General features: G+C 41.0%; 1 protein-coding gene across 1 annotated transcript in view; it reads left to right on the top strand.

Moving 5' to 3' along the window:
- The first annotated feature begins 10,413 nt into the window (after positions 1-10,413).
- The window catches only part of LOC117269281 (transmembrane protein 132C), a 239,762-nt gene continuing 225,487 nt past the window's right edge, over positions 10,414-24,688 (top strand). Inside the window, exons 1-2 of the mRNA XM_033646202.2 lie at positions 10,414-10,796; positions 11,226-11,425. Of these exons, the coding sequence (XP_033502093.2) occupies positions 11,359-11,425 (67 nt within the window). The 5' untranslated portion in view covers positions 10,414-10,796; positions 11,226-11,358. The remainder of the gene's footprint in view (positions 10,797-11,225; positions 11,426-24,688) is intronic.

Genomic DNA, 24,688 nt, shown 5'->3' with positions numbered 1-24,688 from the left:
ACCAAGGTGTTGCACTGTCCCAGCTACTGTTCTGCATAGGCCTGAACCCCCCTCAGCCAACTCATCACAGAGTGGCTACAGGTACCAGTTTTCGAATTGGAGCAACCATCAGTCACTTCCTCTTCCGAATGACATCAAGCAGTATGCCAGGAGTGAGCAAGATGTCGACTCACTGATCCATCTCACCAGGATCTACAGCAATGACATCGGAAAGTCATTCAGACTAGATAAGTGTTGTCGGATGGTGTCCAAGAGAGGGAAGGCGATCAGAACCAAGGGTGTTTAACTACCAGAGGGCAACATTGCAGATGTTCAGGACAGCTACAAATACCTTGGGGTCCCGCAGGCAACCTTGAGGACCCACGAGGAGGTCGCAAGGAAGTCAGCCAAAGCCAAATGCCTACGTAGAGTAAGGCAGGTCCTGAAAAGTCAGCTGAACGGAAAGAGCAAGGTCCGAGCCATCAACACATATGTCCTGCCAGTCATCAAGCTAGCCAAAGGAGGAGATAGAGGCCACTGGTATCAAGACAAGCAAGCTTCTCACAATGCATGGAGGGTTTCATCCCAAGTCAAGGACCCTGAGAGGGGGATTTGTGTATTGATTTGTGTATATATATACAGTACAGGCCAAAAGTTTGGACACACCTTCTCATTCAATGCGTTTTCTTTATTTTCATGACTATTTACATTGTAGATTCTCACTGAAGGCATCAAAACTATGAATGAACACATGTGGAGTTATGTACTTAACAAAAAAAGGTGAAATAACTGAAAACATGTTTTATATTCTAGTTTCTTCAAAATAGCCACCCTTTGCTCTGATTACTGCTTTGCACACTCTTGGCATTCTCTCCATGAGCTTCAAGAGGTAGTCACCTGAAATGGTTTCCACTTCACAGGTGTGCCTTATCAGGGTTAATTAGTGGAATTTCTTGCTTTATCAATGGGGTTGGGACCATCAGTTGTGTTGTGCAGAAGTCAGGTTAATACACAGCCGACAGCCCTATTGGACAACTGTTAAAATTCATATTATGGCAAGAACCAATCAGCTAACTAAAGAAAAATGAGTGGCCATCATTACTTTAAGAAATGAAGGTCAGTCAGTCCGGAAAATTGCAAAAACTTTAAATGTGTCCCCAAGTGGAGTCGCAAAAACCATCAAGCGCTACAACAAAACTGGCACACATGAGGACCGACCCAGGAAAGGAAGACCAAGAGTCACCTCTGCTTCTGAGGATAAGTTCATCCGAGTCACCAGCCTCAGAAATCGCAAGTTAACAGCAGCTCAGATCAGAGACCAGATGAATGCCACACAGAGTTCTAGCAGCAGACCTATCTCTAGAACAACTGTTAAGAGGAGACTGCGCCAATCAGGCCTTCATGGTCAAATAGCTGCTAGGAAACCACTGCTAAGGAGAGGCAACAAGCAGAAGAGATTTGTTTGGGCCAAGAAACACAAGGAATGGACATTAGACCAGTGGAAATCTGTGCTTTGGTCTGATGAGTCCAAATTTGAGATCTTTGGTTCCAACCGCCGTGTCTTTGTGAGACGCAGAAAAGGTGAACGGATGGATTCCACATGCCTGGTTCCCACTGTGAAGCATGGAGGAGGAGGTGTGATGGTGTGGGGGTGTTTTGCTGGTGACACTGTTGGGGATTTATTCAAAATTGAAGGCACACTGAACCAGCATGGCTACCACAGCATCCTGCAGCGACATGCCATCCCATCCGGTTTGCGTTTAGTTGGACCATCATTTATTTTTCAACAGGACAATGACCCCAAACACACCTCCAGGCTGTGTAAGGGCTATTTGACCAAGAAGGAGAGTGATGGAGTGCTGCGGCAGATGACCTGGCCTCCACAGTCACCGGACCTGAACCCAATCGAGATGGTTTGGGGTGAGCTGGACCGCAGAGTGAAGGCAAAGGGGCCAACATGTGCTAAACACCTCTGGGAACTCCTTCAAGACTGTTGGAAAACCATTTCAGGTGACTACCTCTTGAAGCTCATGGAGAGAATGCCAAGAGTGTGCAAAGCAGTAATCAGAGCAAAGAGTGGCTATTTTGAAGAAACTAGAATATAAAACATGTTTTCAGTTATTTCACCTTTTTTTGTTAAGTACATAACTCCACATGTGTTCATTCATAGTTTTGATGCCTTCAGTGAGAATCTACAATGTAAATAGTCATGAAAATAAAGAAAATGCATTGAATGAGAAGGTGTGTCCAAACTTTTGGCCTGTACTGTATATATGACCTTTTATGTGTGATTGTTGTCCCTGGGCCAGATATTGGACAGTCCAGTTTCGCAGAAATCAAATGTAATGTAATGAATATGTTTTCTTTAGTGTATAATCACCTGAAAACAAGAACTGTTGTGTTTCCCTTACCCTTGAATGAGCTGTTTTCATCTACATAAGGAGTGGGTCCTTGTTTATGGAGGTCGCCATGTTGCACTGCCATGTTTCTACAGTAGCACGGGATGGACAAACCAAAAACTGGCTCTAGATAGGGTCATGCATGTTTTCACATCAGCCACCGTAGTTAGAAACCCTCATGTTCCATCACCAACTATTTGGTATGCCAGAACAAGATTCAGTATAGTATGTCAAATACAGTATGCCAAAAATACCAGGATGTTTGACTGCATCTGGTTGCATTTTACAGTATGACTGCCAGCATGCTGTTCTGGCTATTCTGACCCACAATCCTCTGCTTAGTAGAAGATACATCACATTGACTAAGCAGCAGACGGATGACAGCTTATTGACAGCTGACAGAGGCCACAATGATGGATGACAGTGCATTCAAGTGACTTATGATCAGTCCATTAGATAGTCAAAGAAACAGGAACTGTATAAGTGGGCAAAATAAATCATAAAGACAACCAATGACAACAAAGAGAAATAACTATGAAAATGACAGAGAAATACAGTACATATGTAATTTTACTGTCATAGATATAAAACTGCATGTTTAGCATCTACAATAAATGCAGCTAAATCAAATACTTGAATGTCCAGTGTGTGGAATTTAGGGGGATAACAAGTGAGTTTTCTTTAGTGTAATTAGTGTAGTTAGATGCAATATTCACATGACCACTAGAGGTGCTCATGTGAATGAACACGGTGACCGTGAGATTAGACCAAATGGAGTCGTTGTCAGAGCAATGGCAGGAACTTTTGAAGAGAGGCTGACAGACCCGGTGCGGAACTACCCACATCTCTATAATGTTTCCACGCCGTTACATGGTGACATAGTTCTTCTTCCTCATCAAGCATATCAAGCAAGCCCGGTTCTAGGCAGGCATATATGAGGGGGCAGTCATAAATGTGAAGGGGACATCATGCTCTAGCACATTTTTGCCATAGGTAGAGCTGACAAATAAAGGTCACTCACTCACTCACTCACTCACTCACTCGCTTGCTCGCAGGATGTGGGGACGCTGTGTGAGTGCCCTATAGAGGGTGTCACCGTTGTCTCATATGTGCTTGCCGCTTGTTTTGTTGTTGATAACAGTGTTTTCTACATGGAATTGGGTTGTTGTTAGCTGTGTGTTCAACCCCCAACCTAAAGAAATGGATTGCACTTTGTCAGGCCTCTACCCTAAGACCTGTCCAACTTGGGTGTCCCACCTGAAGACTAAGCTCCTGCTGGTATAGCTCTTAGGGTCACTGAGACACACAAACCCCCTGACCACAATAAGGTGGCAATCCGTCAGGGAAGAAAACTGAAAAATAAAATAAACAAAAAATAAAATAAAAATTAAGAAAAAATAAAATAAAAATATCCTTCATCCAGGCACAACCAACATCTTAACATCTATCTTAATGGATGACCATTAGGCATCTAGACATATAAAATAAATTTGAACCTAATAATTACAATAACCTCACTATAGCCAGTATTTACCAAAGCTAGTCTTATAAAAAAACTTCTCAAACTAACAGAACTAACAAACACAACAGATGTAGGCTAGAGCAGAACATTTTATACTTTTTTGTTTTGTTTTGTTTTTTGTCTTTTTTTTTGTTGTTAGCAATTTAACAGATTTCTCTTCACTCCACTCTCCTTTGAGCTGCTGAAAGCTGCAGGAGTGAAAAGTTAATAAAAACTTTGTAAAAAAAAAGCTGTGATTATCAAAAACCAGCGTGCAAAACTAGAGGCTGGGCAGGGCTTTATGTAGGGGTCTGGCACACACAGGGCATTTGTCCTCAGTATGTGACATGCAGCAGGCACTCATCTCTCACTGTGCTTGTGTGATTGAAGAAACGTTCGCACTGACAGGCTCACACTATATGCTCACACTGCTATATTTACTTTAGTTTTTTCTTGTTAACTATATATTAAGTACCTCACGACACGAGACGCTACGATGAGTTTAATGGAGCTTCACGTTACTGCTGCATTCTGCCTCACTGAGACTGAGAAACCTGATGCCGATGCATCTTGGCTCATTTGCATTCTAAATAGTGATTTTATAGATAGAGATAATAGAGACAGTAGATCACACACTGCCGGCACACAGCATGGAGTGGAGTGGAGACAGATGAGAAAACTTTTCTGTTTTGTGCCTTTTTTGGCGGATTTGATTTGAGGGGGCAAGACATTTGTGTAAGGGGGCATTCATGTTTGTTTACAACACCCGGCATGCACTACCTGATTTCCGGGTTATATTTCTGTTGTCTGCCCCAAGTGGAGACCACTAGTATTGTGCGTTTTGGCTAAGTTGTGCTGCAGCAAGTACACAGACACAGTGCATTGTGTGCGCGTACGTTCGATCAAGCGGCAAGTCAGCAGCCCTAATGGTGAGCACACATCAAGCCGTCTCTGTCTGACATGCCAAACAGCATAGGAGAAACACCTATTTGTAACGTGAAACTGCTTTATTCAGTGTTTTTACTGGTTTTAATCACCTGGCCCTTCTGTTTTGAAGAGGAAGTGACCTCTGCGGATTAATTCTTTTTTGGTAAAAACCTCTTGAACATTAAACATTAAAGAAATTCAAACCAGGAGAAGTTTCAGCTGGTTGAATTATGCAATTCTTACCACTCTATGCCACTGAATCCCCCTAAATATTACACACTGTTCCTTTAACTTTACATACAAATGACGGAATGTGAGATGTATTAGTGTTTTATGTCTTTTTTAGTATGAAAATACACATCTGTCTCTTGGGGTTATTGTCATTTCTACCACAGTGTGCAAAATGTAAATTCAGGTAGTTTGTTTTTTGAGTTTTTATACTCGGTGACGGCAGCAACAGTCATGTGACGGGAGAGCACATGGCTAAAGGACAGTTAGCTCCATGGAAGGAACTGAAAAATCATGTTTCCTTTAAATGTATACAAATAATAACAAAAACATAATTTTACATTGTGCATTTTGAAACATTTAATGCTAACACTAAATCAAACTTTAGCAACCTTACCTATCATGTTTTTCTTTAAAGTGTGATAAAATGTCATTTCCATTACTTTTGTTTACTGTGATGGAAAAGATGTATGGTAATGGAAATGACAATGCCCTTGTTACATTACTGAAAATCTACTGTATCAATACACTTCACTAAATATATGTTCGGTGTTCTGACAAAAATGGACCGTAGTTCAAGACTGACCCAGAGAAAACAGTGACAATAACACGCACAGTCCGTAGCTTTATGCCAGCTACATGAGGTATTCCTCGAGTGCCATCATTTTGGATGGAAATTCAGGATTTGTTCATACTTTGATATCTCATTCCACTTGAATGGTGCTGCTGGAGCAGAAAGCATGAAGAGGAGGAGAGGGATGAAGGAGGGAGCTCTCTCTTTCTCTCTCTTCTAAACCCACAGGGTCCCTCCACTCTGCCGCTGATGGCCTGTAATTGGTGTTTAGCGCTGTTGTGGAGAGGCCTCAGCTGCAGGGTGGCTCCTCTGGCTGCCTTTCAACGTGTCACTGGTTTGTGTCCCATTGTGGCTTGTTCACTCTTCTCTTGAGAAATAGCAAGCGTGTATGCTGGCAGCTTGGGCTTTTCACCCTGCAGGGTGCCGAGGAAGCAAAACCACTGACGGCTGAGCTCCATCGTTCTTTGAAGGAATGAATGGATTATTGCACCTAATACACTTAATATTACTTTTTCTACACCATTTACAATACGGTTATTATCATTTATTTTATTTAATGGTTGGAACTACTCAGCAACATTTACTCAATTTTACACAAGTATTTCCTTTTTATACTACTTTCTTCTAATATTTCACTACAATTTGAACACCAATATTGTATTTTCCACATTTATTCAACAGCATTAGTTACTTTGCAGATTCAGATGATAATTAAAAAATGTAACTCCATGAATAAACTCTGATATATTGTAGTGAATTAAGCTACTGTGCAGAATATAAAGTGGATAAAATGAGGCCCACGTTTACCAGCTGCAATTAGTGATGCTTACACATTAATGCATCACTAATTATAATCCAGTAATACAATATGCATTATTCTGAAATGGTCCACTCTGCATAACAAGTAGTTTTGGTACTTAAAATATATTTTGATGCTAATTATTATTTACTTTCAGAGTATTTCTGCACTGTGGTAAAAGTAAAGTAAAAGATCTTCTTTCACCACTGTGACGCAGCCTGTGAGAACAGTTGATGGTGTTAGCGGGGTTATCTCGGCTTGCGCTTGAGACTTTATATTTTTGAACAAAAAGCTCAAATCACAAGCTGGAGTAGGGTTTTGAAAGTAGTAGGCATGTACAGAGGCAGAGAGGGTTTAATGAAGGATGCTATTGACTTAATAGGGTGCTGTTTTTGAAGAGATAAAAGTCAGGATATATCTGCCTGTGTTGCATCACTTTTAACCAATACTTACACAATGTGGCTGGTTTCAGCACAAACTGCTGCTGCCCTTACAAAGTGCACACTGTTGCATGCAGTATTGGGACATACTCATAGTATTGTGCCTTGAACTCTTGCCCGTATGTCCATCACAGTATGTAGCAATGAAATTTGAAATACAGAGAAAAAATGATCTCAATGTTTTTGCTCAATGTTACCTTGGAGAAAAAAAAGCCATTTGCAGCTCTGCTGTTGTTACTTTGCAATGTGTGTAGTTTTAATAAACATTTAGGGGGATTTAGTGGCATCTAGTGGTGAGGACTACAGATTTCAACCAGCTGAAACTTCTACAGGTTCTTATTCCTTCAGTGTTCATTGTTTAGGAGGTTCTTACCGGGATCTGAACTGTAGAGGTCTCTTGTGGTGATTACAACCAGTACACTAACAACTGAATTTTTGTGATCAATTTTTTATTTAGTTTCTTTGTAGTCTGAGTGGGCGGAAGTTCGCTACATAGATCAGCCTCTCATTTGGTGGAACAAGCCACCCGCTGAAGTCCCGCCCTACCACCTCCGGTTGTGTAGCAGTTTTCAACCGTTTTCAACACGTCCTTTACTAAATTTTGCGGTGTTTGATCTTGCGGGGATGTAGCCATTTTTCTGCCATGGTTCGCGTCCTGTAGGCGATATTTTTGTGGGCGTGTTACACCAAAACCTGTTTCCCCCCGGCAATATTTTTGCAAGCGCACCGTTGCTGTGGCACCGCCCAGAACGATTGTGATTGGTTGAAAGAAATACAAGCAGCCGGGGCATTTTTTTCTCCAATCTCAAAGTGAGAGTAGGCCCAGCCAGACCTTTCTTTTCTTGAGAAAGGTCTGGTGAGCGAGACTAGTTTCTTTGTGAAATATTATTAATAAATCATATATAAACTGCCGCATCTCATCCATATGAGTCCATATGTTTTACAAATTTTGCAGTTGTTGAAACTCTAAGAGGAAAAACTGACCTATTATCTAATCTTTCCCTCCCCTCCCCACCCCGGCTGCCTTAGGATGACCTGTTAAATAATAAACAAAGAAATAAGTACATAAAAATACTGTAATTAATACATGCAGGGATAACTTAGACGTTACAAATCAGTGTTTCTCCTATGCTGTACAGCACTTGACAGACAGACCGCCAGCACAGCACTTGCTGATATGTGCCCACCCTTTCTCCAATCCAGATGATCAGGAGGTTTTTAGCAGGAGCATAATTATCTGCAGAGGTCTCCTCTTCTCCAAAACAAACAGACCAGATGATTTAAACTAGTTAAACCACTGAATGAAACAGTTTCACATTATAAATCAATGTTTTCCCAACACTGCTTGTCGTGGAGGGGCTGCTGACTATGATGGCTGACAAGAAAATGCAAATGACCCTATCTAGTGCCAGTGTTTGGTTTGTCTGTTCTGGGCTACTATAGAAACGTGGTGTAGTGGTGCAACATGGTGATCTCTGTAGACGAGGACCCGCTCCCTATGTAGATATTAACGGCTCATTCTAAAGTAACAAAGACACAACAATTGTTATTTCCAGGTGATTACACTAAAGAAAACACACTTATTTCATTATATTCCATTTCTCCCAATATATCCCCCTAACTCCTACACACTGGAGCTTTAAGTTAGATGTTGTAACTGCATTTATTGTAGATTCTATACCAACGACAGTAAAATGACATTCCTCTGTCATTGTCATTTTTCTAGCTATTTTCCTTTATTGTCATTGGCTATCTTTATGATTTATTTTGCTCACTTAAACAGTTCCTATTTCTACTACTATAATGGACTCATCATAAGTCACTTGAATGCACTGTCATCCGTCATTGCGGCCTCTGTCAGCTGCCAATAAGCTGTCATCTGTCTGCTGCTTAGTCAATGTCACACATCTTCTGCTTGGCATAGTATCGTGTTTTTTTTTTTTTTTTTTTTTTTACACCATCATGTGCAATATTATTCCTTAATATCATGTTCACTTGTACATGTTGTGCAATATCATTTCTCTGAGTCATGTGCAACACTACTTCTCACTATTATATCATATTCAATATAACATAGATAAGCAGGCACAGTCTGTTTTTTCCACTATTTTAGTTCATTTTTAGTAACTGTTGTACTTATCTTACTGCTATTGTTACTGTATTAGGCACTGGTTTTTGCTTTTGCTCCTTGAGAACACTTTTATCTTGTATATTCTGCCAGATATTTAACAATCTATTGTTATAAAACGGGGCCCAGTGAGTGACCCTGACCTGAGGAACCCACTTATTGTCTGGTTGGGACTCAATGAATCATTACAATTGTGGTTACTGTACTCAGTGTTACTGTAATTTGAAGCATTCTCTGGCACGATAATTTCCTTTGGGATAAATAAAGTTCTATTAAATTGAATTGAATTGCCAGAACAGCATGCTGGCTTTCATATTCCAAAGTGCAACCAGAGGCTGTCAAACATCCTGGCACTTTTGGCATACTGTATTTGACACACTAAATCATATTCTGGTATACTAAATAGTATAGCATAGGTGTTGGAACATACGGTGTGAGTCCCCCAACTTTATGGATATGGCCTGCCCCTTTAATATTGTAATTGCACCACTGCCATATGTTGCTGGAGGTCCCTTGCTTTATTATGATGTGAACTAAATACATAACTGTGACAGAGAGCTGACCTACTCTGTAATAACTTCATATTTAAAGGTGCTCCCCTTATTAAGTCTCCCCCAGCTTATACAGTAAGTACATGGTACTATTAATATTGAGTCGTGATGCCACTTGAGGACTGGCTGCGCCTCTCCGTGCATCACCATGTCCAGCCCACAGCTGTGCTAGAGACAAACTCCTATTTATGCAGCACTTCCTCGTGTCTGAGTCATGAAGCTCAGAGAGGGCAGCAGCTTGCAGTCAGAGGTGCCCCATAGGTGGCACTGTTGGTTCTCATGAACGACCCATGACACAACAGGTTGCACTGCTCCACTCCTCCTCTGGACGCTAATGATCCATCCAGGTTATGGGAGTGGTAAAATAAAAATGTAATGTGTGCTGTTTGGTGTTATTGATAACCACTTTAACCTGAGTTTGGAGCCATTTAATCACGAGAGCGACTTCATTTCAAATCACAATGTTTCGATTTTGTGAAGTGTGGATACTGGAACAGGAAGCTCAATCTGCCAAGCTTGTCTTTATTATTCATTGCAAACTGTGTTAAAATAATGCTGCCTCGTGCTGTATGAATACACCTGATAAGTGTTCATTTCTACTGTTTAAATTATAACCACTGCCTACCTGTAGAGTGTCAGCCTCGTGCACATTTTTACCATTCAGCCCAAAATGTAATTACAAACATGAGCTGTGGAGCACCTCTCTAATTTGCTGTCAACTTTCCTTTTACAAACGCTAAATAAAAAAGCGCAATCCCCATGTGATATGAGCCGGGAATTGGATGGCACAATACTTGCTGACGTGACGCCCGCAAACCCTCTAATTTGCCAATCCAGCCCCGGAGTGCGCGTCCCGGTTCCCCCCCTCACTTTCTGCACCAGCAGTCTCCGTGTCCACAGCCACAGGGTGCAGAGCGGCAACAGCTCCGGGATGCACTTCACCTGCCGCCACCGATCTGTGCACGCTTCTGCTTGTCTGCGTGGAAAGTTGGAGGACTATTTGTCACATATCTCATGTGTTTTCACATGCCACTTCTTGCCGGGTGATCGGGATCGCTGCCAACCCACCGCTCTATGAAAAAGAAAAAGAAGAAAAGCAAATAGCTGCGCGTGTCATGAGATCTCTCTGGGAGACAGAGATTGATGAGGACTTTTTCTTTTGGCTCGTTTCGTTGATGCAAAATATCCCAGCTTGAGAAGAAGAGGTGTATTTTAATGTCAGTATACTGGATGAGACCGCGGCGCCGTATCCTGTGCAATAAGAGAAATGGTAAGACGCAAAGAAAAAAAAACACTGCATCAATTTCACAGACTTATTTTCATTGAGGGATGTTGCTTTTTGTAGCCTAGTGGTTGTTTTACAAGTGTGCAAAGCCCAGAAAAAAGACAGGAATTATAAATTGGCACGCTCAGGACACATTTGTCAAATGTTAAAGATCCTGGGTGCTGTAGGGTGAGATTGGTGACAGACGGTTTGGTTTTACGCACCCCGAGGCACCTGTTTTATCCTCTGAAATTACCACTTAAATCAACATGTACCATGAAGAATGAGTTCAGCAAGACAGAAGTTGATTCATTACATGTGTTTTGCATTTCTGGGGAGTAAAATTGACAAATGTGGACTTCTCCTCAAAATCTAGCCTGTAACTGTGTTTTTTAGGGGCTGTTACTGACCGTGCGCTCATGTCTGTGATGGCAGGTGGTGTCGCACGGAATACAGCTGTTTTGTTTTAAATGGAGAACTGCTCAGAGGGGATAAATTGCGTGCAAAGTTGTGCGGCTCTCTGCTGAGGGAGTTATCCAGCGGCTTCCCCCGGTCCTCGAATAACAGCATGAGTCCACGGCGAGACATGGGGCCGCTCCGGTGCGTGGGACTCACCGCGCTTCTCCTGTGCACAGGTAAGACCTCATCTAATGCCAATGAGCACTTGTGTGCACACAGCCAAACAAAAAAATTATGGAAATGAAAGGTAACGGTGACATAAAAGTCACTGTAAATGCGCCAACCTTTATGGAGTGATTCTGTTCAGTGTGGAGCATTTAATGAAATGCAAATTATTTCCTTTCAGCCAAGAGCACATATATGATTTATGAGACATATAATTAGCTGTAAGCTGCTGTGGCAGAATACAAAATGACTTGTAATATTAACATGAATGAACTGTGACAGTTGCCTAGGGAGTGTGTGGGTTTTGGGATGTTGTAGCAGCACTTAAATGGGATGCGGTGTGCCTGTGTGTGCATGGCACTGCAGAGCACCAGGAATAACAATAGGCTGCAGACACAAGCCAGAAGAAGGAAAAAGTGCATCTTTTCACCAAGTTGGAGCAGTTCTGCACTCGGAAAAAAACTTGTGTGTGGGTGACATCTATCTATCTATCTATGTGTGTTTCTGAGTGTGTGGTTATGTCTTGGGGTGCTTAAGTGTATATGCCTGTGGAAGTGTGGATGTTTGGGTGTTATGTGAGCTTTCGCAAGATGTGTGGGTTTGTGAAAACCTGTGATTACAAAAAGATGCATATGTGGGAAAAATCATGTGTTTTCATCCTCGCTGTTTACCTGCCAATCAGAGGCATATGAAAATCACCCGCTCACACTCTGCTGAGACAGATATCTTTGTCATTGTTAGATGGTGGAGTCTGACTTGTGCATTCATTGGAAATTACACATTTTACTTCTGTGATTTTGTCCATTCTTCCGGTTGGTTCTGGTCACATTTTGCTGAGATCTGGGGGATCAGGGCGGTCTTTGTAAACGTGGGTCCATTAGCAACAAAGAGCTGTCGGCTTATTTGACAGATTGAAAACAAACAGCCAGTTCAGCAATATTATCTGAAGCACTTATTTGCAGAGGTGTCTAGGGAAGCCAAATACTGTGCTCAAGGAAAAGTACAGTTTGATAACGAGGCAACCAGAATTGTTAAAGATTCTCCGCCATTAGCCTGGTAACGTTTGGTGACACAACAGAATGCATCTGGCCAAGAAATAGTCCTGCACATGTCCTCCTATTAAATGAAAACTGTTGCTTTACACTTCTGTTTTTGTATGGATTAAACACACAATATACACAGTCTTAACTACTAAGGTTAAGGCCTAGTCCACACAGACACCAGTATTTTTGTGAGCGCGGCTTTTCTTTTATGTGTTCAGGCCTTCCGTCCACATTCAGAGTGCATTTTAAGTCAGTGAAAATGAACTCGGTTCTCCAGATTTTCAGAAACTCCGTTTTCAGTGTTGCCGTGTCAACAGGGAAAACTGAGCTTTTGGCTTGTAACGGCAGAGTGTGTTAGCTCCTTTGTGAGGCGTCACAAATGAGGCAACATTTTGTGCAATGGCAGATGTGACCGATAGTGCTGGCTTTCACCTTGCTTAGAGGGCTTTTTACATGTTTAAATATGAATGTATAGTTACTGTCCAACTATACTGAGAAACAAAGGCATCAGAATGCTACTTCACTATCGGCCCTCTTTACCAATGTGCCATTACAGGAAGGTAGCATTCAGGTAATAGCTTTTTTTCAAGCCACTGATTGGGGCAACATCTTCTTCTACCTACTCTTCTTTGCATGGCTTTATGGTCACTGTTATATCTTCGCCTGTTGGCTTGGCATGCTCTTGACAGTGCTATAATTGTGTTTTCATTTGGACTGGGAATATTTATAGTAGTATGTGTGGGCAGGATTTCTTTTAAAGGAGAGACAAACACTGTTTACAAAATACCCATGTCCACGTGGACTAGGATGTAGACTTTAGGCCCTGACACACCAAACCGGTGGTTGGCTGTCGGTGAGCGTCTGTCACCCTAGTCAGTGCAGTGTGCCTGTCATCAGTGCCTCCATTGTTTTTTTTTTTTTTTGGCCACACAGCATACTGAACTGGGCGACAGTGGAGTCCATCAGTAAGTGAAATCACTCTGATTGGCAGTTCAGCTCTGTGCATGAGAAGAGAAATACAAGTGAGGAAAGTAGACAAACAGCTCAAGTCAAGAAACAATGAGATCAAAATAAACTTGTAGCAAGAGGGTTCCTGGTTCAATCCCAGGAGGGAGCCCCTCTGTGCAGACTTTGCATGTTCTCTCCATGTCAGCGTGGGTTTTCTCAGGGTACTCCAGCTTCCTCCCACAGTCCAAAGACATGCAGGTTAATTGGTGACTCTAAATTGTCTGTAGGTGTGAATGTGAGTGTGAATGGTTGTCTGTCTCTATGTGTCAGCCCTGCGATAGTCTGGTGACCTGTCCAGGGTGTACCCTGCCTCTCACCCAATGTCAGCTAGGATAGGCTCCAGCCCCCCCGCAACCCTCAAGAGGATAAGTGGTTACGAAAATGGATGGATGGATAAGGGAAGATTATTTTTGTTTAGCCATTGAGCTCTTTAGCAGCAATGTTTCGTGATGGTTTGTGTTATTGCTCAGTGGCGCACAGTATATATGCTCTGTTCTTACAACATTGTGTTTTTAATATGCTAACTAGCATCAAGACAGTCTTCCGGTTTCCCCTTTTTTTTTTTTTTTTAGATATTTTTTGGGCATTTTTAGCCTTTATTTGACAGGACAGACAAGTGTGAAGGGGGAGAGAGAGAGGGAGTGACATGCAGCAAAGGGCCACAGGCTGGAGTCGAACCCGGGCCGCTGTGGCAACAGCCTTGTACATGGGGTGCCTGCTCTACCACTAAGCCACGGACGCCCCCCCAGTTTCCCTTTTGGAGTGACGAATACAGACATCCGCCTTCTGCTGGTGTGGAGAGCTATTTCCTCTCACACAGGCACAGAAAGTACATGCTGGTTGGCTGTCACCTGTAGTCTTCGTGGTGTGCTCATGTGCAACTTTTTGGCCGAGACACTAGCCACATACAGGTGATGCAACAATTGGCATTTGTTGCTGCCAGTTCTTTGAAGTCGGTTTGGCATGTCTGGGCCTTTAGGTGTGCTGATGGTTGGATTTTTTTTTTTTACCTTTGGACAGACACAGGCTAACTGTCTCCTCCTGTTTCCAGCCTTTAAACTAAACGACACTATACATATTTGTTTCTTACCTGTAGTGCTAATTATCAATCTGGATTGATTTGATGTGAGTTGCTGAGTGTTGGAGATATTGGCCCGCCAAACGAATCATCACTCAGAAGGAAGTGTGCATCTACTCATGGACCAGAGGCTTATGCTTACGACAGTGCGAGATGTAAACATTAATGGCATCCTCCTTGGCTAAGCCATAACATTAGCTAGCACAGTGATGCTAGGTGAGCTAGCAGTAGATGCATGGTTTCTTCGGTGCAGCGATATGGTTGGGAGCTGTAGTTTGGTAGAAACAGTCCCTACATGAAAGTGCTCACAACAATGTCTGTGGATTTTCTTGAGTAACTGGGTTAGGATTTCTGGAAAGAGACATTGCTGTTCAGTTTTACAAATGCATTTTTTGGCACTACAAGTCGAGTGCCATCTAGTTCCACTGTATTGGAGAGAAGGCAGACGTCTCTATGGCTAATATCTCCAACAGTCTGCACCTCACACTGAAACAATCTACACTGATAAATAGCACTACAGGTAAATGGAAAATCTGTTTTTTTGATTTTGGGGTGAACTGTCCCTATAACCAACCTGTCTTATTGCACTTGGTTCAGCAGATTATTTCTAGTGAATTTCAGCAGTCAAGCTGACAGGTAAATAAATGCTATTATAGCTGATTGGAAAAGTGGTGGGGAAGATTAGTTTATTAGAATATTACCTAAAATATGCATTAGAAAAAAAAATCAAGCAAGTGGCTCTATTTAATTTGTGAAAGCAGCTCCACAAATGTACTGGTAGGCCACAGACTGATACATATCTCACTGCTTCTAGTTGGCTACTTAATCTTTTCAGGTGAAAGTGGAGAGGAGGGCGAAAAAAACAGATTCCATCCTGTCAGTCAACCCCCTGGTGTGCAGAGTCTCAGAGGATAATATAACTCTCCAGCCATCTGATTGCTTTCACCGAGAGGTTCCAGGTTGTCTCTTTGAGACACACGCACTGACAGGCACATACTTTAGAGGATACCTACACACACACACATAATGTCAAACTGGCCATCAGGACATTTGGAAATACTCCATATAGCCTGGCATGCTATAGGATGTTATGCAGTTCTTTTTAAACATGACAGATTGGAGGATTGTCATCTCTTAGTCAGACAGAAAAGTTTCAGGGGAGAGAAATTACAAAATCACCACTTCACAGTGAGGCGAACTTCTAAAAAATGCAGAAATAGTTATCAACAACTTTATGATGTTATTAATACTGCAGCAACTAAAGGCATCATGCATGTGGCAACCCAACATTAATTATCTCTTAATTATAACAACCTTATGGTAGGTAAGTGAAATCCAAAAAAGGCATACTGTATACAGCATCTCTTTGTAAATCTATAATTGTCTGCGTACTGTATCGTTTTCAACACCTGTTCATAGAATGCCTGGGATAAAGGGCACCGTGCTTAAGAAGAGTGGGTGGATTCCCACTCGGAGCTCGCCTGCTCTTTTGTGTGTGGGCCCGACCAGAGTGGATTGGGATGGAAAGTTGAAAAGTTACAAAACCAGAACGCATTTAGCCTTAATTTAATAACAGCTCTCTGGGCCTCTCTCTCTCTCATACATACACAGGGACACACACACCTAAACACACACAGAACCCTGACCAAAATCACAGTAGTCAGAGGGATTCGAGAACAACTGCTGATTTCAGCTGTCTGACCACCACTATTTGTTTAGCCATGTTTATTACAACCTAAACAACGAGTTTACTTAAAGTTTATATTTTATGTTCAATACTATTAATTTTACTTTAATTCTCACAAATAAATTCGCTCCTCTGGCGTGAACTTGCTTTAATCTCTGGCATGAACTAATATTCACCATTCGTTCATTTCATCGCACCGTGCAACCCCCATCCTCAGAGTGCTTTCACACCTGCCCTGTTAGGTTTGGTTCAATCAAACTCAAGTTTGTTTGCCCCCTAAGTACGGTTCTTTTGGACAGGTGTGAACACAGCAATCACAATCGGGTGCGCACCAAAACATCTAGACCGAGACCTTGAAGAGGTGGTCTCAGTCCAGTTACAAACACACTCTGGTGCAGTTCGTTTGTGGTGAGAACGTGTTCCGACCTCGATCTGAACCAACTGCAGTCACATGACACATTGTTTGGGTTAAACATGAGCATGTTACAGTCCTGGAGGATTATTAATGTGCACCTCCTCCTGAACTGCCTTAACATTCAGCACATCCAATGCATCAAAACATTGTTTTCTAGTTGGAGCCGCGCCTTGTTTTCAAACTGTATGGTTCGACTAAAATGAACAATGACAGCAATATAGTCCACGATGAGCAGCGCTAAAATCAACCTGCGTAGTTGTCCCTCCATTGTGACATTAGAAAGTGTCACATTTATCTTGCAAGTGTACTCAATTCTGACCAATCAAGAGCAGCTTTCTCTCACAAGGCATTTGATCTGGTCCACTTGTAAATGCTGCCGTGAGAACACGAACCAACTCTAGGCAATTATGCAACTTTGAAACAAAATTAGTCCCTGATTCAGACCAAAGCAAGACAACTCCAGGTCTGAAAGCAGCCTTAATGTAGAAATCGACGTGGCAGCTTTTATAAATTGCACTCCCCTTCCCTTTAAAACTTTCCATAATACATGTGAGTTATTCTTCAAAGAAACGACACTTGACATAGCTGTATTGTTGTCCAGGTGGAAACAGTAGACGTTTAGAGTCGTAGGGCTTCTACACACTGTACAGTGCCAGAAACTGTTTGTGATAACGAAAAGGGAATAAGATGTGAAAATCTGTCATGCAGGAGATTTGTGACCCCGGGAGGAAACCAGGAGAGAGCAATGAAAAATGGGGGTCTCTCGGGTTGGCGAGTATACCTGTATCAGAACTGACTGTCGGGAAACCATGAGGTCTATGATGAACAGAATTCCTAGGATACTGGTGTGGGTTACAATATTCATTGAAGGAGAATCAGGCAGAGAAAGTGGAGCAATGTTATTCTCTTGAATAGTCAGACCTGAGAAAAGCAGAGATCACAAACCCTGCAGTGTTTTGCTAATATGCATAGCAAATGTAATGAGCAATTTTTTTCCTCTTGGGTGGTAATTTGACCGCAGGTTTGTATCCCTGTAAGACTACCTGTCCAGAGAGAGCCATACACCTGTATTATAAACAGCTTTATTATCGGCTACTGGGATTGCGCCGTTGTTGAATGTGACTGACTGGTCAAGGTTCAGGAATGTTTTTCAGTTCCCGTCCGTTTGAGGCGTCAACAAATCAACTTAATTAATTGTCGCTGTTAACCTTTTCAGTTGCACTGATGAATTTTCCATCACTCGACAGGTAATGCTGTACTGTTAAGGCATCTCTTCCCCTGCTTGAATGCTTTGCTTAAAATGTTTTCTTCATTTTTAAACTCACCATTAATAAACTGATTCTGCAGTAAACTGAAAGTTTTAAACTAAAAATGACTAAGACTGGGCATGGGAGATATGAAAATTTTCACATCAGGATTATCCTGGCAAAAACAGTTGTGATACATGATAATATCCTATGATAATAAACTCTTAAACGGCACCAAACATACTGGAATCACTTTACCCTACATTTTGTTAAACAAATATCTTTATTGCATCACAGATAGGACACAATTTTTTTTAAGGAGGATCCTTTAAGGTAAAAACAAACAATCAATCTTAAATAGCCAGGTTTTCCAACTTTTTAAAATGGTGTTATATCTTTTGATATGAAATATGCCAATGCTGGATTAAGATATTTTGTATTTTTTTTAAGTTGGTGTGTCTGCAGCCTGTTTTTGCAGAGTCTCTTTTATTGTTGGTCGCTCAACAGTCTCTTTGGACGCTGTCAGACATGATATTCCCAATCATCCCAATAATGGAAATTTAGCGCGATCACTATTGTGAAAAATCATATTTCATGCCATCCCGAGGTAAGACCTGTTTTTCACAAGAAAAGATTACCCACAATATATTTTTTAGAATTACCAGTGTAGGGTTGGGTACTGAACTTGGTACTTTTAAGGGGAGCGACCAAATTACTTCGATACTACCGAGTACTAATTCACATTAAATCAATCAGTGCAAAATTTTGGTACCTGAGAGCGCATCTGGGTGGGAGAGAAACTTTAAGCAGTGGTTTTCAAACTTTTTGTGCCCAAGGCCAAAGCCAAAATCTCAAGGCACACCTGTATTTATATCTGTGCACAACAGCTTCTATAACATGTGAGTTATCACTCTTTATCACAACATAAGACAATAACAGTAAGAATAACAGCTTTTGTGTTACTGTCTACTGGCAATTTTTTTTCTCTTTTCTTTAGCTGTTAGGTCGTCTTTGCAGGAGCTGTGTGGTAATTAGCTCTGTAAAATAAAACGATCCATTGTCCTACTCACGGCTTTCTCCATTTAATTGTTATCATCCGTCACACTGGCTGCCAATCAGGGCTTTCGATGTGTCACACATGCAAACAGCAACAAATAGGTTCCTCGTGAAAGTTTTTAAAATTAAATTAAATTAAATTTTTTAGGTGGAGTTTGCCTCTTTATTAGGAAATGGGTGCACTTAACATACTGATACAATCAGCTAAAAATTAATTCATAATTTTTTGTATCGGCCCAGTTGAATACTGCGATAGTAATGTGTGTGTAGTAGTCACAAAACCCCACGGCACACCTGAATTTGCATCACGGCACATCATTTGAGAAACACAATATAGAGAGAAAGGGAGAAAGTGAGACTACGACATTCTTGGAGCTTGTTCAAGACACAGTGAGTTAAGGCAACGGCAAGCTGAAAGCGCTCGTAAGTATGGTTACACTTTTCCAAAAAGCCAGGGCAACACATCTACCTAAGGTAACAACTGGTCGAACACAAAAGATATCTAAAAACTGAAGAGTAGCCTGTTGCATAGCCTGAAAGCCAAGTCCCCCACAGCAGATGTAGCTAACATCACACCTGCAGCCTGCGTACACACACACATATAACATATGACATAATGTGACACGCTGAAGGTTGTAAGGACGTGTTTTGATGGGGAGAGGGAGTAAAAAAGGGCTTTTATTTTGTGTGGCGTATAAAATGTTCAAAATAAATGTGAGCTGTTTTGTTGAATTGCCTCTTAGCAAATGCTCTGAGTGAGTTTAAGTTGGGCTTTTATTGTGAAAGGTAAAACAATGCTGTTGACATTGTTGGATATTTAAAAAAAAAAAAAAAAAAACTGTGTTGCTGTCCTGTTTTATGCTGGTTCAGTCTGCGGAGCTTCTGTGTTTCTGTTTTATTATCTGCATAAATATAGGCGGTTACATTTAAACCTCAACAACATAAATAAGAAAATTATGTTGAAAACAATGTTGAAATTAAAAAAGGACTTTATTTTTACAACTCAAATTACATTTTTGCCATTAAAGAGAGTGTAAAGTACCACAAAAAGGGTATTAATACTAAAATTCCAGGTGCCATTATTGGTATAAATGTAAATGGTGCCAAGCTAGAAACAGTGCTGCCACTGCTGCATCTGTACACTTTTTTTGTTTAACCTCAGTTTCACCAGCAAGTGTGACAGCAAAGTCTCATGGGATACTATTGCTGGCTTTTGAAGCATTTCCTGGTTGCAGTCTGGGAGGAGGCTGGCAGCACCGGGTGCTTCTGGGGAGCAATTCTGCTTAAATAAAAAGAAGAGGCCCGTAGAATAAGCTGACTTTGTAGAAAACTCTCATATGAAAAATGTCTCCCCCTCTCTTCTTTTTTCAACCAGTGTTTTCTCCTTAAATGGTTCAAAAGGCATTTCTATGAGCTGTAATGTTCATTACCATAAAACACGCACGAGGATACTTGTCACTGGAGGCGTCGACCGGGAAACTAAAATTGAGTCGGTCTCTTAAACATGGTGGGTCTTTCCCACAGCAGAACAAAGTGTTTGACTTTCCAGAGGCAAAGTCAAAGTTTATCACACCAAAAAGAACACATTTTGTCTGTAAAGCAAAAGCCCTCTAGACAAACATGCATATAATAGTCATTTGCCAAATCCAGTGCAGAAATGTACTATCACTGAATGAAATGTGGCATTATAAAATGATAGATGAAGACAGGCTTATTCCATATTTTACACATGGCTCCAGAGAGCAGCAGAGGGGAACGCCACACCAGGGAGCCATATGTCATATTTTAATATGGGTCATAACACACAGACGCAAGTTATAAAGTGAAAGGTCATGTAAAGAACAGTGTTGAGAGAAATTTCCAGTATAACACCCAAATTTTGCATGCTTCAAAAACCTAGTGCTGTGGTCGCTCACACTGTAAATTGAACTAGATTTAACTAAAAAGTAGTTCTAAGAAATATACATGAGAGCCTTATTAGTATGAGCACAACATGTACTGTCTGGTTTAATAATAGAGTTGTAGCATACTGCAGCAGTTTGTTTCTTAGATGTATAACAGTCTGTGTCACAATCTATTTGAATATTTTACAAAAAACAGTATAAACCCTTTTAGCACCCTCTCCACTACCGGGCTGTAGGCTACATAGGAGTCTTAAAATGTCATCTTGTTGTGTTATTAGGAGCCAGAATAGAAGGAGTCATGGCTCAAAACTTAAATTTTATCACATACCAGCCACTGGTCAACAAAAATAAAGACGACCATGGTTAAATCCGATAAGACAAAAGAACTGGACGGAGGTGATCATCAGAAATGCTCACATGTGCAGCTCACACTTCATATCATGTTAGGGGAGAAGTGTTTCCTGTTGTAGGGATGAATAATGTTATGTGTTTTAAGGGTTATCATGTGCACCTCATCAGAAATTGGGGAGGTATTAAGATGGAATATTGGATTTTTCCGTAATGCTAACTTTTTAGCGCATAAGCTAATGTTAGCTTTGACGGTAAAACAAACTGGAGGAAACCGTTCAAGTGCCGTCCTCCTTTGTAACATTGGCATAGTAATCAACCTTATTGAAGTAAAATTTGCGGCCCCAGAGAGTGAGTGACCTGACATAGTGGGTTTGTGAAATCAGTCTGATGCTCTACATTAAAATGAGAGCCATGTTGGTCGAAGAAACTGAGTGTTATATTTTTATATACACTGACGAATGGTTAAGTTAATCACACATTCACTCCGCGTGGGGCTCTGCTGCTCCGTCTTCGTCTATCTTTTGTGAATCGTCCAGTCTGTGCCGAAGTGCACTCCAGCACTTGGACTGAATATTTCTGAACGCACCACTTGCATCATCTTCCACCACTGTCTAACAAGTGCTAGCCAATGTCTGTGGAGAATTGCTTTGCCTCCAGCAAAGCCCCGCCCACCAAAAAACATCATACTGTTTACTAACAGCCAAAGGGTCTATTGACGCTGCTTCAAAATGTTCTCTTTGAAGTATTTTCACACATGCTCTCTTTAATTTAAGACTGACTGTATGGATTAAGAATTCTAAGAAAAATAAAACACTAATTGCACATATTTTACCTCAAGTGTACTAACTTGAAAAACAGCTACAGTCATTTTTTTCCCCTTTTGGGCTGTGTGGGGGAGCATGAACTAGCTGCAAAAAAAACAAATTAATATAACTGATATCATAAACTGATAAAGTTGTCACAACAGACATGTAACTGCCTTATTACAGCAGATACAGAGCAATATTAGCAGTTATATTGAGTGATTTTTCTGTCCACCTAAAGAATGTAGGTACAATATCACTCTCTCTTTGGCTCTGTTTTGGTCTCCACCAACACCTCAAAGATATATCTGGGTTTTAAGCTCACCGGATGTTGCTATCTGCAATGTGGCATTGAGCTGGTGGCATACAGCCTGTTTTTATGTATATATACATACATACATACATATATATATATATATATATATATATATGTATATAAACAGCCGCCTGCTACAACTGCAGAATTTGGCAATTATGAGCATGGAAATTGTGGTCCAGAAGACCAAAACAATAAGGTAAAAGAAGCTAAAAACCTATGCAAAGGGTATAACTTTTTGTCTGTTTGTCAATGCAAATGACAGTCATTTGATTCACTGATACAATAAAAATATTAAATTGATAAGTGCAGCTTTAAACTCAGCAGTAAAAACAAGGGGGGGAGGTTGATGCCTCGAGGCAGAATTATTGAGGAAGACAAATATTATAAGCAGCCACTATGATTCTAAATTATGAATACAATTTTTCACTGGCAACTAACTCAATCAACTGCTGTTTCTTGAGTGTTTTTTCCCCCTGAGGTCCACAAGTCTAGACTATTTGCACTGTGGCGTGCTGTCCTTGCAGACATTTTGGAGCCTTCACACCCGTAACAAACACAAGTTAGTGACAGTGTTCCTGCAGCAGATGGACCTCATGGTAGGAGATGATTGGTTACAGTCGTGAGAGCTCAGCAGCAGTCACTCCTCCTTTTAGGTTAGTAAAACTGTAGTTTTTGTGCTTTTGTCTAACAGCAGTAGCTCACTGTCTTCACTTCAGTTTGTTTTTCTTCTTTAATTTTGTTCACTGGCGTTATTTTTTCCAGTCAAAGAAGTGCTACATTTTTGTTTTGCCCGCCAGTCATAGGGAGGTACTCAGTAAAGGACTGGGATACCACTAGAGACCAGCTGAGTTCACATCCTGAGTCCCGCATGTGGTCAGGGTAACTGATCTGAGTGTTATCAGCCCATTAAATGGCTATTATCGGCTGTCATTGGGTGCATAGATTTTAGGTCTTATGGCCCAACTCTACTTTGTATTTACGTTTATTGTTAGGTAGTGACCTCTACTGGCCATTGTAGTTATGAATGGAGCAAAGGAGGAAGTCGGGTGATGTTGTATAAAGGGCGATAATGTTCGTGAGGGCAGCAGGTTAGAGTGGATGGAAGGGTCAAACAAATACAGGACTTTTACCCACGAAACAGCTGTTCCTGTTTTGTGTGACTTTTTGTGAAACCAAAAGTCAACACTGACATATTTTAACTAACATTATGCAAGTTCAAGGCATACTATGCAGGATTTTCATTTACTGTTTGTGAATATGCTTGCCAGCAAAAGTGAAATTAAAAGCCAACCCCAGATTCACTCTCGTTTGGCTAAGATGAGATGAAGATATGAAAATACAGGCAGAGGGCTGGGTCTATGCAGATAAATACACCACCACAGTATATCTTTAATTTACGAAACATACTTAACTCACATTACATATGTAATGTAACTTAAGTATGTAATTTAAGTTACCGAAGAAACAGACCCAACCCCTGATTTTCGCGTAAACCAAAACAAGTTTTGGTGCCTAAACCTAAACAAACCAACCATTTCACAATGTTAACCACGTGTTTAAAGTACACAAGGACACATTGGATAGGCGCCTTTTGGCCCACAGGTTGGTGTCCCGTTTAAAGCTTTAATGGAAGCAATAAGAACTGATAACGGCCATTTAATGGGCTAATAACATTTAAAATGGGTGATAAGATTCAGGCAGCAAAAGCCCTTTGGTTAAGTTGAGGGGAAAATTGCGGTTTCAGTTAAATGTTAAAGTAAATATGTACTTTGTGATATGTCAAGTAGCTCTCTACAATATTAAAAGCAGGACCACGATCTTTCTGCCCTGAGTGCTTAAACATACCCATAAAAAAACATCAAGAGCATTTTCCTACTTGGCAGATGCGTTCATTAACAACATATTTACGTAGATTTAAAAAAAAGTAATTCAGACAGCATCATATTATGTTTCTGTCAAAATGCATTTGCTGCAAATTAATAGTGTATAAATGCAATTTTGAGGTGAGAGGGTTGGGTTGAAATGCTTTCTCCCCTGACAGCAGAAGGCTCATGTAAAATCCTTTCCATGGCAACTGTGAAACTACAGTACTGAAGCCAGAAGGGGAGAAAGAACTCAGTATTCGATGTAATATGTGGAATATTTTTTTGTTTATTGCATCACCCTTAAATCTTAAGTGAAATGTTAACCAGAAAATAAGTTAAATTCTAACAGAGGCATATAGTACATGAGTCATGCCTGGATGATCCAGATAAGCAGATCTTCTTTGGGGTGCTGACACTAAATGTCTTTTTGGCAATGAGCAGTTTTTAATTGATTCACTGGATTTGAGGCAATTCTTGCCCCCTGCTGATACACCCTTT

The sequence above is a fragment of the Epinephelus lanceolatus genome, chromosome 19, assembly GCF_041903045.1.
Source record: "Epinephelus lanceolatus isolate andai-2023 chromosome 19, ASM4190304v1, whole genome shotgun sequence".
Taxonomy (NCBI): Eukaryota; Metazoa; Chordata; class Actinopteri; order Perciformes; family Serranidae; genus Epinephelus; species Epinephelus lanceolatus.
This window is presented reverse-complemented; position numbering and strand designations above follow the sequence as displayed.